The 13,840-nt window shown below is 56.3% G+C and overlaps 7 protein-coding genes across 7 annotated transcripts; 6 read left to right on the top strand and 1 right to left on the bottom strand.

Annotated features, from left to right (window-relative positions):
* Nucleotides 1-14: 14 nt before the first annotated feature.
* On the top strand, nt 15-730 carry RPL27B (60S ribosomal protein L27B; the record flags this gene model as incomplete). The annotated part of the gene is made up of 2 exons (XM_064803292.1): nt 15-182; nt 233-730. The coding sequence occupies 2 exons, from the start codon at nt 15-17 to the stop codon at nt 728-730; spliced, it is 666 nt and encodes a 221-aa protein (XP_064658207.1).
* A 266-nt stretch (nt 731-996) lies between these two features.
* On the bottom strand, nt 997-3,630 carry LTR77_006049 (uncharacterized protein; the record flags this gene model as incomplete). The annotated part of the gene is made up of 2 exons (XM_064803291.1): nt 997-3,405; nt 3,430-3,630. The coding sequence occupies 2 exons, from the start codon at nt 3,628-3,630 to the stop codon at nt 997-999; spliced, it is 2,610 nt and encodes an 869-aa protein (XP_064658206.1).
* A 248-nt stretch (nt 3,631-3,878) lies between these two features.
* On the top strand, nt 3,879-5,812 carry ALG9 (mannosyltransferase; the record flags this gene model as incomplete). The annotated part of the gene is made up of 2 exons (XM_064803290.1): nt 3,879-3,970; nt 4,018-5,812. The coding sequence occupies 2 exons, from the start codon at nt 3,879-3,881 to the stop codon at nt 5,810-5,812; spliced, it is 1,887 nt and encodes a 628-aa protein (XP_064658205.1).
* A 381-nt stretch (nt 5,813-6,193) lies between these two features.
* On the top strand, nt 6,194-7,565 carry LTR77_006047 (uncharacterized protein; the record flags this gene model as incomplete). The annotated part of the gene is made up of 2 exons (XM_064803289.1): nt 6,194-6,446; nt 6,505-7,565. 2 exons carry the CDS (start codon nt 6,194-6,196, stop codon nt 7,563-7,565), a joined length of 1,314 nt encoding a protein of 437 aa, XP_064658204.1.
* Nucleotides 7,566-8,029: 464 nt separating this feature from the next.
* Nucleotides 8,030-8,868, top strand: LTR77_006046 (uncharacterized protein; the record flags this gene model as incomplete). Its single annotated transcript, XM_064803288.1, has 2 exons — nt 8,030-8,740; nt 8,791-8,868. 2 exons carry the CDS (start codon nt 8,030-8,032, stop codon nt 8,866-8,868), a joined length of 789 nt encoding a protein of 262 aa, XP_064658203.1.
* Nucleotides 8,869-9,771: 903 nt separating this feature from the next.
* Nucleotides 9,772-10,800, top strand: LTR77_006045 (uncharacterized protein; the record flags this gene model as incomplete). Its single annotated transcript, XM_064803287.1, has 2 exons — nt 9,772-10,089; nt 10,147-10,800. 2 exons carry the CDS (start codon nt 9,772-9,774, stop codon nt 10,798-10,800), a joined length of 972 nt encoding a protein of 323 aa, XP_064658202.1.
* A 623-nt stretch (nt 10,801-11,423) lies between these two features.
* On the top strand, nt 11,424-13,149 carry LTR77_006044 (uncharacterized protein; the record flags this gene model as incomplete). The annotated part of the gene is made up of 3 exons (XM_064803286.1): nt 11,424-11,898; nt 11,954-12,915; nt 12,970-13,149. The coding sequence occupies 3 exons, from the start codon at nt 11,424-11,426 to the stop codon at nt 13,147-13,149; spliced, it is 1,617 nt and encodes a 538-aa protein (XP_064658201.1).
* Nucleotides 13,150-13,840: the final 691 nt, after the last annotated feature.

Raw genomic sequence — 13,840 nt, 5'->3', positions numbered from 1 at the left:
TTCCGCCTTCGGCAATGCCAAGCCCACCAGAACTTCTGAAATGCGATCAACTTCAAGACAACGTTAATCGACCAGCTACACCACAGCACGAGGAACACAGCAAATATGAAGTGTATGCGACCCTTACAACTTTCCGCAATGGCATCGCTGACAATTCCACAGTCCTCAAGGTCGGCCGAGTGGTACGCGAAACCACCCATTAACAACCACCCAGAAAACTAATGCTATCCAGGCCATCATCTCGCGCGGCCGCTACGCCGGCAAGAAAGTCGTCATCATCCAGCCCCAAGACAACGGCACGAAGAAGCACCCCTTCCCGCACGCCCTCGTCGCCGGCATCGAGCGCTACCCCCTCCAAGTGACCCGCCGCATGTCCAAGGCCCGCCAGACGAAGCGCAGCAAAGTCAAGCCCTTCATCAAGGCCATCAACTACAACCACCTGATGCCGACGCGGTACACGCTGGAGCTCGAGGGGCTGAAGGGCGTGGTGTCGAATGATACGTTCTCGGAGGTGAGCCAGCGGGAGGATGCGAAGAAGAAGGTGAAGCAGACTCTGGAGGAGCGGTATTTGAGTGGGAAGAACCGGTGGTTCTTTACGCCTTTGCGTGAGTACCTGGATGCGAGACTTGCGGCAAGTGAGGAGACTAATGAAGATTGCAGGGTTCTAAAGCACGATCGAGACACGAGGGAGCGGGATTTGTCGAGAACAGCATTGAGGCGTCTAAACTAGTCTCTCGCAGGCACGCCGTGATAGCGCAGCCATGCAAATGACAACAAGTTCTACCTGCGCTTGTCCTTCGATCTTCATGCAATATTCCATGCGAACAACTTGTGCAGAGAATTTCCCCGTTCCATTTCGCTCGCTTCCATCATCCCATCCACGCAACGCTGATCCACCCATATGCACACGAGAATCCTCATGACTGATCTTCCAGGCGAAGGTGTCCCCGATGACCAGCCATGAACTCTGTTGCGACGCTTCCACAAGTTTCCCCATCACTGCGGCGGAGGTGGTGGCGGCGGCTGCCCCTGTCCACCCCCCAGCTGCTTCATGATCGCCCCGAAGTCCACCTGCTGTTGCTGTGGCGTCTGAGCCGCACCGCCCTGAGCATACTGCTGATACTGCTGTTGCCCTTGGTAGTACTGCTGCTGGCCTTGCTGATAGTACTGTTGACCCTGCTGCTGCGGTGGCCACGCACCATACCCATTCTGCTGCTGCTGGCCTTGTTGATACTGCTGCTGACCCTGCTGCTGCGGAGGCCAAGCGCCATACCCATTCTGCTGCTGCCGGTTGTAGAACGCCGGGTTGACGAACGCACCACCGCCGGGCATCTGCGGGCTCGAACTCGGCGGGTACTGAGGCTGGTGGAAGTTCCCGCCGTGCAGAACTGGCGGGCTCAAAGGCGGCGGACTCTTGGCCAGGGCATCGGCGAGGCCCTGCGGAATCGGCGGGACACCGTGCGGGATAGGCGGTCCAGCGGACGCAGGTGGGTACTGGTACTGTTGGCCGTTGAACTGGTAGTAGTTAGGCTGCTGAGCTTGCTGCTGGGGTTGGTACTGCTGGTACGGGGCGTGCTGCTGTGATGGTAAGGACGATTGCTGGTGCTGGTAGCCTGGCGAAGATGAGGAGTTGTAAGGTTGCTGGTAGTTGTGGCGGTCCGGGAAGCTGGTTGGGTTGCCCTTGAAGCCAATGCCGCCTCGACCGCCTCTGTTGCCGCGGTTTGGGTTGCCTCCATAACCACCACGACGGTTGTCGAACTTACCACCTCTGCCTCCCCCACCATCGCCACGGCCTCTTCCGCCACCATCGCCTCCTCCACGGTCCCTGTTGAAGCCACGGTCTCTATCTCCATGTCCACGACTAGGGTCTCCGCGATTAAGGGCTTGACGATCAGGACCTCCACGACGCTCGCGGCCTCCACGTCCACCCGTCGGCTCCCGAGAGGCCGGAGCCCTGCTCAACTGTTCCATTAAATCGTGCGGTCTCTTGAGGACTTTGTAGTCGCCGTCCGAGATGGCAGGGAGGATCTCGGGTGGCTTGTCGGGGGTGTGTTCCTCGGCAACGGGCTCGCGATCGTCACCGGGCTCGTGCTCGTCGTAGATTAGGACGACGTTGTCGTTCTTCCTCGGCACATCGCTGTTGCCGGTGAAAGACCCGCTGCCATGCCAAGACCCTCCGGAACGTCCACCGCCGCGCTGGTCGTAGCCTCTGCCTCTGCCACCACGCCCTGCGTCACCTCTACCACGTCCACCGCGTCCCCCATCACCAGAACCTCTGTTGCTCTGCTGCGGGTTGGCTGCGCCTTGCCCACTGTGTCCCCCATTACCCGCAGGTCGCGTAGCGTGGTCTTCGGTAAATGTGCTTCTGCTCAGAGTACCCTTACCCTCGCGCTTCAGTGCTTTCTTCTGCCGCTTGTACTCCGCCTCCACTTCATCATCCGAGAACTCCTGCTCATCCTCGGCAATCTCTTCGTCATGAATGTTCGATGCGTCGGTGCCCTTGTTGGCCCTTATTGGCTCTGTGAAGAGGAACGTGCTGTGGTCGTTGACATAGTACACCCTCGTCCCAAGGCTGAGACCAGCTTTCTCGAGCTCTGCCGCGCTATCGAAAGCCACGCTGTAGAAGGGCTGGCGTACGGAACCCAGATTCCGTGCGACGACTCCTAGGATGTCCCGGTCCTCGTTGCAGAGCACTGAACCCTCATCGAGGACTTGGTAGTCTGCTGATGTTGCTCCCTTGATTACGGCCTCGTGATCAACAAAGCTCCATACCTTTCCCAAGAAAGTGAACTTCATGTTGTGCGTGACGACGATCTCCGGCTTCGGCATCACCGTCTCTTTGACCTCGTTGGCGGTTCGTGGCTGGCGGTCGCCTCCCTTGCTTTTTCCTCTCTCCTCTTCGTCATCTTCCTCTTGCATCAGCATCTTCGCGAGGCTCTCGGGATCGAGCGGCTTGTAGCTGTCCTCGTCATCGGAGTCGGATTCGTCAGAAGAGGATTCGTCGGTAGAGGACTCTGCATCGGAAGAAGTGAACTGCCACTCCGCCTCCTTGTCGCCCTGTTGCGCCGCAGCTGCGGCCAGAAACTCGGCGTCATGCTTCGGCGGGGCTCCAGGTGCTGTGCTGTCGCCGTTCGTTGTACCATTCGTGACCTCTCGAGCAATGCCATCTTGTAGAGCCGTTCCTCCTTCGGTTGGCGCGTCTAGCTCCACGGGAGCTGCCTTGTCCAGTCCCTCACCATTGACCCCGTTCATGCCATTCGCATGATTCTCAGACTCGTTTCCCGTCCTCACCGCTGGCTCATCTGCAGCGCCTGTTGACTGCTCCGATCCCACAAAGTCCTCTCCATCCTGCAAAATCTCCGCCTCGCCATCCATGCCCGCTGCCTGCTGCGCCGAAGGAACATGCTGTACGTGATGTACTGGACTTACCTGATAATCTGTTACCGAAGCCACTGTATTCTGTGCTTCATCGCGTGGAGTCTGGCCCGACGTCTCATAAACGTCGTCCCATTCCCCGTCGTCAATGATATCTTCTTGCATCTCTTCGGTTGCGTCCAAAGGTGCGTCAAGCTTGATGCGCTTGAGTGGACGCGACTCGTCTGGTTGCTGGTGGTCTTCGACTTGTTCCATCGTAGTGCTGAGACCTGTGATAGTGGAGGTATGTCTCAATGCAACACTAGCAATGCATGCTGGTGGTTGGTGGTAGCGAAGTTGGCGGAAAGGTTCAAAAGCTCGAGGTTAAGTTGAAGCCCGAAATTTTGTCTGGCGACGCGCGACGTCACTTCATCCCCAAACTCTAAATCGCGACTCCACCTCCTCTCTCCGATGCAGGTACCAGACTAGCGCGATATTGCTCGATATATCACGGAGTACTCGGTATGGCAGAGAAGAATGACAATGTTGTCCGTCAAAGACGAGGACCTGCGTCTTCTGCAGACCCGACACCACGCCCACTGTCAAAAGCATCACAGTAAGATGGCTGTACACCCTGAGTAACAACGGCTAACACGCATACAGAACCTCTGGACCACCACAAGCCGGACAAGTCCCACTCAGTCCATCTGTCGCCTTCGCAATCTTCTTTGCCAGCCATATCCTAGCCGCCTTCTACCATCCTATCAACGACTGCGACGAAGTGTTCAACTACTGGGAACCGACGCACTACCTCACCCATGGCCACGGCTTCCAGACCTGGGAGTACTCGCCCGTATACGCAATCCGATCCTGGGCGTATGCTGGTCTCCATGCCCTCGCCATCTTACCGGTTCAGCTCCTGCCTCTTACGGGGAGTAGCAAGACCATCGAGTTCTACTTCCTCCGTCTAGTGCTTGGATTCGTCTGCGCTCTCTGTGAGACAAGACTGTACTCGAAGATAGCTTCGGTCCTCAACCCACGGATTGCTGTCACCTTCTTGATCATCATGGCCACATCGCCAGGTATGTTCCACGCCAGTATCGCTTACCTGCCCTCCAGCTTCTCCATGTACACGACGATGCTCGGTATGGCGGCCTTCATGGACTGGCGTGGCGGACTGCGAACGACTCAAGGCATCTTTGCTATTGGTGCTGGAGCGGTACTTGGCTGGCCGTTTGCCGCAGCCATGGCACTGCCGTACCTGCTTGAGGAGGTTGTGCTTGCGACCATCAGCGACCGGCAAGGCGTGCTTGATCTCGTCTGGCGCTTTGTAGACGGTAGCGTGCGAGCACTCGCTATCCTTGCTCTACAAGTGGTCACCGATACCTTTTTCTACAAGAAGCTAGTTGTGGTACCATTCAACATTGTCTGGTACAACGTGCTCTCTGGAAGCGGCGGTCCAGATCTCTACGGCACGGAGCCATGGCATTTCTACCTGCGCAATCTGTTCCTCAACTTCCATCTCTGGCTGCTATTGGCGCTTCTTTCTCTGCCGCTCTTGCTCGTTCAACACTTCTCTCGCGCCAAAGGCAGCACAAGCGCCAGCCACCTACGAGGCATCGTCTTCCTCTCTCCATTCTACCTCTGGCTCGCCGTCTTCACCTTCCAACCGCACAAGGAGGAGCGTTTCATGTACCCAGCCTACCCAGCGCTCGCGTTGAATGCGGCAATGGCATTACACATCATCCTGGCAAACATCGGCTCTACTAATCCGAAAGACCTAGTCAGCAAGATCCCAATCCAACTACGCTTCATCGCCATCCTGGGTTTCGTGTTCACCTGCCTCGGGCTGTCCGCCTTCCGCACTCTCGGCACAATGACGGGTTATAACGCACCGCTGGCCATTTACCAACCTCTTCACACACCTGGCCTTGCCCAACCCGGCGACAATATCTGCTTAGGCAAAGAGTGGTACCGCTTCCCATCCCACTACCTCCTGCCCGCAGGCACCAACGCTCGATTCATCAAGTCCGAGTTCAGCGGTCTCCTACCCGGGGAGTTCTTGGAAAGCTCCTCAGCCAAGATTCCAGGCCTCTTCCCAGCTACATCAACCGAGCCACCAGGCATGAACGATCAGAACCTCGAAGACCCGGCAAAGTACACAGACATCAAGCACTGCAGCTTCCTCATCGACGCCCATCTTCCCAGCACAGGCGTCTCGAAGCTCGAGCCGAACTACAACGCTGACACGGAGCACTGGGAACGAGTCAAGTGCCTGCCATTCTTGGACGCGGCGAACTCTGGGGTTGTCGGACGACTTGGATGGGTGCCAGATTTTCCAATTTTGCCACAACAACTCCGGCGAGTGTATGGCGAGTATTGTTTGCTTAAACGAATGCAGACGCCGGTGGTCGACGGAAGGGTTGACCCGGTGCCGCATATCGAGACGTTGAGCTGAGCACTCAGTCGGCTGCTTTACTCGCAAAGCACTCAGCAGATTTGCGAACATTGAGGAAGTTACGAGCAACGGACCTTCGACACTGGGAGTACGTTTCGTCAGGTCAATACTCAGAGGATGAGCTTTGAGTTGGATCGTGCATGAGCTTGGCCGACCCAAACCCGCAAGCTCCATCGACCACAGCGTCATCTTATCAGTAGGGAGGGGTTTGAGCAACCTACGCTCGTTATCGTGCTGCGATGGTCCGAGACCAACAAAGCGAAATGTTGGCATCCCCTGCAGGAGCGTACAGTATGTGTCCTGTTTGCTCATCGAATTTGCGTTTCTACTGGCAGTCTGCACCAGGCTTGTACATCGTCAGGAGTCGGTATCTAGAATACGATGGACCATTTGACCGGGATCGTCAAGAGCCTGAACATGGACGGCCGCAGACTGCAGCAGGACCTCACAGCCGCTCTGTGCATTTCTGCTGCTGTTGCAGCACTACTGCTCCTCGTTCGCTCGTGTGCTACTCGAGAACAACAAAGCCAATCCTGGCTGAAGCTGCGAGCACGCTCTCATGATCCCGAGAAGAGTGACGATACTGGGCGCTTCGCAGACCAGCATCTCCAAGCAGCCAGTCGTCCGCCAGGCAGTCAGTCGCCTCACGTCTGCAGAGCAGTGGTCGTTCCCAGCTGACCATATACACCCAGCATGGGAGCCATCCTCGTTCAAACGCCCTCCAGCAACTCCTTATCACGACTGGTCTTTGACCGACACCAAGCCGCTCCCATACCGTCCCTTTCGCTTGGGCCCAAAGTACCCCATAACAATGGGCCTCCGCAGCATGCAATGGGACGATTGGATCGAACTCGACTCCGACTACCTCACCTACCACGCCACTAAAGCCCGCCGCATCGCCGAGCGAGGCCAACGCTGCTGCCGAACAGACCCCGACCCTCGGGTCCGCGACGGCGCAGTTGAACTGCTCGAAGAACTCTCCTCTTACCTCCCCGAACGCTACCCGTCCATGTTCACCAAGACAGCCGTCGGCGTCACCAACACCATCACCAACGAAGCCTTCGACACGCGCGACCTGACCGTCAACGGCGTCCGCGAAGACCCCATGCAACTCTCCGCCCGCCTGATCCAAGACGACCTAGCCATCATGTACGAACGCCTGGACGGACAGTACTACCTCCTCGCCGGCGCCATCCTCTTACCCGGCTTCTGGCGCCTCGAAGACAAGTTCGGCATGACGCTCTCCGAAATCCACACTAGCGGGGATGTACCGCAGTTCGAGGAGAAGTTGGAAAAAGGCATGCGTAACTTCTTTCGTCGCGTGACGCCCGAGAAACCGGTGGTGAGGAATAACTATTTCCTCCAGATGGACGGGGACTTGGCGTGGTCGAGCAGTATCGGGTCTGAAGACAACGAGGGAGCGGGCTGGGGGACGGCGGAGGTGGGGACGGGAGTGGAGGGGTTGCATTTGAGGTGTGAGAGGCAGAGTTTGAGGAGGTTGCCGAGGAGTGGTGGGGTGGTGTTTACGATCCGGACGTACTTCTGTCCGATCGTGGAGATGGCGGAGGAGAAGGGCGTGCCGGGGAGGTTAGCGAGTGCGGTGAGGAGCTGGGGAGAGGATGTTGGTGGGTACAAGGGGAGGGAAAAGTATGAGAAGGTGTTGTTGGAGTACTTGGATCGGAGGCATGAGGAGCAGGTTGCGGATGGGTTAAATGTAGAGGGTGAGGAGGATGCTAGGAGCTATCCGTGGTAGTCTTTGGATGCAGCCGCGCACTATAGAACGGTTCAGCGAGACACTGCGATGGTCGCTCATGCCGAACCACTCGCCCAGGCGCAGGTGAGGCTTGTCCTGGCGGTCTGGCGAACGCATCCGCCGCAGTCGAGACAAGCTCTCATGCAAGGGACAGGCCAGCAGCAAGTGTGGAAATTGAGCATTCTTCCTGGGGTGGTAAACAATGCCTGTGCTCGCAGAAATGTTTGTCGCATTTTGTTTAGATTGTGCACGAGACCTGCAAATAATAGAAAGTCCAGCTTACAAGTCTTCACTCTCTTACCTGTCACGCCTTTTGCCTACGAGCCATTCTGTTGTCGTATCTAATTCAAGGTGAGTGATCCTGTTGATAAGCAAGGCATCTGGCCAGGAAGCGCGCGCTGTCGCCGGCCTTTGTCTGCGTGTTGCGAAGCACTCTCGCTGACGTAGTTTTGTAGCTCTGCATCATGGCAAAAGCGAAGCCTGCAGCAGCGGCGGCGCCAACGCGCAAAAGCATTCCACGCGCCGCAAAGAGCGACACCGCAAAGAAGGCCGCAGCAGCGGCAAAGGAAGCAACACAAGCCAACACTTCGAAGAAGCGCGCCCCTGCCAAAGCCGCAGCCAAGAAGAAACCCACCGCCAAAGCGGCGGCCAAGCCTACCGGTGTGAAGAAGTCGACAAGCCCGAAGAAGAAGGCTGCTGCGAAGAAAACCACAACTAAGGCTCCAGCGAAGAAAGTCGCCACGAAAGCGGCGACGAAGGCTCCAGCAGCAAAGAAAGCTGCTGCTAAGAAGCCGGCTACAAAGAAGGCTGCCACCAAGAAAACCACGGCGACGAAGGCCCCGGCGGCGAAGAAGGCTGCAACGAAGCAGCCCGCCACTTCCAGACAAGCCTCGCCGGCCAAATCGTCGAGAGGAGTCTCTCCTGAGATGAAGAGGGAGAAGGTCTCGGCGTCGTTGGGCGGAAGCAACGCTGCAAGACCATCAGGCAAGTTAGCTAGACTAACAGGCTTCGAGCGAAACATTGCGGAGATGAACGGAGATCTACCGCTCGACAGACTCCTTGGGAGAATCAAGTCCGTCACAGTAAGGCATGCCCATCTCCTGGTCGAGCTCGCCGATACTAATGCTTTCGTCTTCGTTCAGCCGCAGCCACAGAGGGACCCGCGACGCAACAAAGTAAGTGAGGTGGTGTCCGTGACAATTAGGTTATCGCTAACACCACTTAGTCGGCATCCCCAGCGAAGAGCGTGAGCCCTGGCAAGATTTCGAAGCCGAGCGTCCAGAAGAAACCTCATTCGAAGTGATGAGGTCGTCAGGTTGGTTTTCGTATAGCCTATCGGATTTCCTTGGTGTTGTATCAGGTGTCTGGCGAACAGAGTGGGCTTCTGGCCGTGATATGCAGGCCAATTCGGGGGGTAGTCGCGCTTCGCTTTGTATTCTATATCAGCCGTTTAGGCTTCAATTAATGAGACGGAATTCTTGACTCTGGTTCTTCGTCTTCGGGTACGGTAGCCGCAGTGAGACCCAACTGAAGTGTCGGACGGTCTTTGTGTGACTGATCCAGAACCAATTGCTGTCATGCTCGCTCGATCTGATGTCGCATTGGCTCGTCCGACAGTGGCGTCAGGCAATGCGGCCAGCGTGGCGAGGTGGTGTCTGCCCCTTTTGGACAGTCAATCGGTGCCAGCGCTGTCGCCACAAGATAGTGTTGTGTGATAAGACGAAGACGAAGAGAAGAGGTGAGGTACATGTCGCTGTCAGCTATCACATGCAGGCTGCCGGTAAATAGCCGACGAACCCTTTCGAGATCGTCAAAACACCCGACGCTTCAACCTCGACTACCGCTCGACACCCCAGCACCCACCCCAAAGCACGAAGATTCGACCCTCTCCCAATCGCATCACGCGCGCAGATCCCACGCAACGGCGACACGCGACCTCACTTCACCCTAGTTGACCTAAGACTGCTGAATAAGGCTTTCTAAAATTTCAGACAAATACCCGGGCGAGACGCCCCAGCATATGACAGCAAACCTCGCACACGACCACACTTCGCCGCCGACAGCCTCGCTCGCTACCCTGGACCGACGCGCACAATAACACAGCAGACAGGCCTGTGGCTCCGATGCGGCCGCAAGGCAGAAGATCGAGCTTGAAATGAGCGCGGACCCTCCATCAAAACCTGTTCCTCCTGTAAGTCCTCCAGTCATGGAGAAGCCACCCCCTCTACCGCTGCGTGGCGTGCGGAGTTGGGTCTCGCAGCCGGTTATCGCGTCGTTCATGGCAGGCGGTGTGGCAGGGGCAGTGTCGCGGACGGTGGTGAGCCCGCTGGAGAGATTGAAGATTCTGCTGCAGGTGCAGACGGTGGGGAGGACGGAGTATAAGATGAGTATATGGAAGGCGTTGCAGAAGATGTGGCGGGAGGAAGGGATGAAGGGCATGATGGCAGGCAACGGCACAAACTGCATAAGAATAGTGCCGTATTCTGCGGTGCAGTTTGGGAGTTATAACATTTACAAGCCATTGGTAAGTAAAGAGGCTGCTGGCGACGGGAGAGAGCGCAGCTGACTTCGACCATTCTAGATGTTCGAGAAGACTCCTGGCGCCTCCCTCTCACCGGGCCGCCGCCTTTGCTGCGGCGCGCTCGCCGGCATAACCTCCGTCACGGTCACCTACCCTCTCGACATCGTCCGCACGCGCCTATCTATCCAATCCGCCTCCTTCGAGCGTCTCGGCGTCAAGAACGTCCAAGAAAAGCTTCCCGGCATGTGGCAGACCATGAAAACAATGTACAAGACCGAAGGTGGCTTCTTCGCCCTCTACCGCGGCATCATTCCCACAGTCGCCGGCGTCGCGCCTTACGTGGGTCTGAACTTCATGATCTACGAGAGCGTACGAACATACTTCACACCCGATGGCCAGGCAAACCCGAGCTCGATAGGCAAACTGTGTGCCGGCGCGATATCAGGAGGCGTGGCACAAACGTGCACATACCCGCTGGACGTGCTCAGGAGACGATTCCAGATCAACACGATGAGTGGGATGGGGTATCAGTATAAGAGCATTGCAGATGCGCTGACGACGATCTTCGCGCAAGAAGGAGTTCGAGGGCTGTACAAGGGCATCGCACCGAATCTGCTGAAGGTCGCACCAAGTATGGCGAGTTCGTGGTTGAGTTTTGAGATGACGAGGGACTTTCTGGTTGGACTTAAAGAGCCGGAAGATGAGGATGCATGATCAGCAGCGCGAAACATTGGTCCGAACGAGACGATGAGGCTTGAGGACGATCTTGCCTACGTTTGAGCGCAGCATATGGTGACCTACCATTGTACTCTATCGGCGTTCTGGGAGTGAGAATGAGGGACAATGAAGGCGGTGGTGGCACTGCTGTCAGGAGGCTATGGGCATGGACATCATGGCGTGGACCTGTGGGCTTCTTGTGTGCAAACAGTTGCATCTGGATAAGATAGAGATGTACACAATGCATCCGGCTGCGGGCCTTTCTTCGCAAAGACCCTCGTTCCTCATGTCAGACGCTTCGAACGTCCGCTCTATTCAGCGTCTGGGCTCGGAACAACAACAAGAGCTGTTCGCAATCATGAGAGACGGAGCATCTGTCCAGCCGCGGCAAGGAACAGGACCTGTAGTTGTTATGCAAAGGCTACAGAGGCCGTCATTGGCTGCATCGCTGCATAAGCCCACCTAAGAATCCTTGGATGCTCGAAACGACGTCCCACAACACCCGACGTTGCAAGTGAGGTCGCTTACAGGTATATACAGATGTCTGCAGCCTCACATAAGCTGTATGTATCTTTTCCAGACTGTCTGATATTGTCTCAACTCCCAAAAGCATCGCAACCATGCTCAGACACCTCACAGAAAGAACCTGGGCCAACACCATTGTCTTCTTCACCTTCATCATCACCCTCTCCTGCTTCTCCCGCTACATCTCCACCTTCATCTTCTTCGGCTCTTACGCCACCTCACTCTACTTTTACCTCTCGCTCACCTCAAATGCCGTCAGCGAGGAGCGTAAACTCGACAATCTAGGCAAACGTGCGCCTTCCATCCCAAGCTACGCGCCATGGGGTCTCGATATACTGTTTCGAGCTCTGTACGCATTTACACAATGGCGGAACCATGAGTTCTGGTATTATGCTTTTTCGCAGAATAAAAATGCGAATAATCAGTGGACTGTTGAGGCCATGACGCTTGGCCAGCGATTGACCTTTACAGCGGATGAGGAGAATATCAAGGCTATTCTCGCGACGAAGTTCCAGGATTATGGAAAGGGACCGCAGTTTAGAAAGGAGTGGAAGGACTTTCTTGGGTTGAGTATGTCCTCTGCTCTCGTCATTGGAGGTTTGACTCCAGCTGACAGCGTGTCCAGGCATCTTCACAACCGATGGCGAAATGTGGCACAACTCCCGCATGCTCCTCCGTCCACAATTCATCAAAGACCGCGTCTCGGACCTGCACACCTTCGAGACGCACGTCCAAAAGCTCCTGCCACTGCTCGCCGGGAGCCACAACGGCGCCACAGTCCGCGTAGACGACCTCTTCTACCGCTTCACCCTCGACGCAGCCACGGACTTCCTCTTCGGCGGCAGCGTCAACAGCCTGGAAGACAGCCAGGCAGACTTTGCGGAGGCTTTTACTGAAGTCCAGCGCACGCAGGCGACCATCGCGCGAGCAGGGCCGTTGCAGCATTTCGTGCCCAAGAAGTCGTTTTACAAAGCGCTCGACACGTTGAACGCGTTCGTCGGCCGCTTCATCGACCAGGCGCTGCAGCTGTCGCCGGAGGAGTTGGAAAAAACGACGAAGTCTGACGAAGGCTTTACCTTCCTGCACGCATTGGCCAGCTACACTCGAGACCGAGAAGTGCTTCGCGATCAACTCGTCGCCACCCTCCTCGCCGGACGCGACACAACCGCCGTAACACTCTCGTGGCTCTTCTACGAACTCTCCAACCACCCAGAAGTCGTGCAGAAACTACAACAAGAAATCACCACCTCCGTCGGCCTGAACCGCGAACCAACCTACGACGACCTGAAGAACATGCGCTACCTCCAACACACCCTGAACGAAGTCCTGCGCCTCTATCCCGTGGTGCCGTACAATGTCCGCGTAGCCCTCAACGACACCACATTACCCCGTGGAGGCGGCAAAGACGGCACGGAACCTATTGCTATTACCAAGGACACGCCGGTCGGGTACAGCACGCTCATCTTGCACCGGCGGGAAGACATTTACCCTTCCCCTTCTGCCACGTTCAAGCATCACTTAGAGTTCTCGCCGGAGCGGTGGGAAAACTGGACGCCGAAGTCGTGGACGTATATCCCGTTTAATGGGGTAAGCCTACGCCACATCACTCCTCCCAAAACCAATGCTGACTTTTCGTTATAGGGGCCAAGGATATGCATCGGCCAGCAATTCGCGCTGACGGAAATGGCGTACACGGTCGTGCGGATCCTGCAGCGTTTCGAGCGCGTAGAGAGTAGGGACGAGGAGTTTCCCATGTTCAGGTCGGATATCGTGTTGCAGCCGGCCAAGGGGGTTAAGGTTGCTTTTGTTGGGCGGACGTGAGGTCAAAGCAGGGGCTTGGAAAGCGTGGGCTGAAGGTATGGATGAAGATATGGATGTGATCGGTAACGAATTCGATGAAGTGTAACGACACTTGTGGATCATAGTGCTCTCCACTTGGTATTGTCGGGGTGGTGAATTGCTTTTTGATGGTTGATATGAGATGCAGTAAGCATGGGAGAAAGAAAGCCCGTGTGAGCTCACCTACCATCTCGCCTACCGTATGAAGTACTATGCAGTATGCTTGGTACCGCTGGCAATGGGTCGCCGTTGCTGGTGTGTCGTGTGCCTCTCTAACAGAGAAGACGAACGTAGTGGCACTCCTCCGTTAGACTTACAGGACTCCATTGCCGGTCAAGCCATTGACTGTGCACAAGCCTCCTCCAGCTCCTCCAGCTAACAACATCCCCACCACCCTCACATCGACGATCTCTCCCTCAACCAGCAAACGCGGTCCCTCTTCCGAGTACGCGGAGACCCTCCTGTCATCCCCAGGAAGCTGGTATACGCTACGAACCCAAGCGCCAGGGACAGCTCCAGACCGATGCCGTCGATAATCGCGATCGGCAGAACGATCAACATCACAACTACCATATCTTATCACAATCGCACGGTCCCGGCAAGTAGGGTAGCGAGATCGACCGGACACAACTGGTGACAGCTTCGGCTTCAAGAGAGAACTTCACACTCTGTT

Source organism: Saxophila tyrrhenica, assembly GCF_035928015.1.
Source record: "Saxophila tyrrhenica strain CCFEE 5935 chromosome Unknown scaffold_9, whole genome shotgun sequence".
In the NCBI taxonomy this organism is placed as follows: Eukaryota; Fungi; Ascomycota; class Dothideomycetes; order Mycosphaerellales; family Extremaceae; genus Saxophila; species Saxophila tyrrhenica.
Note: the sequence above shows the minus strand (reverse complement) of the source record. Positions and strands in the feature narration are given on the sequence as shown.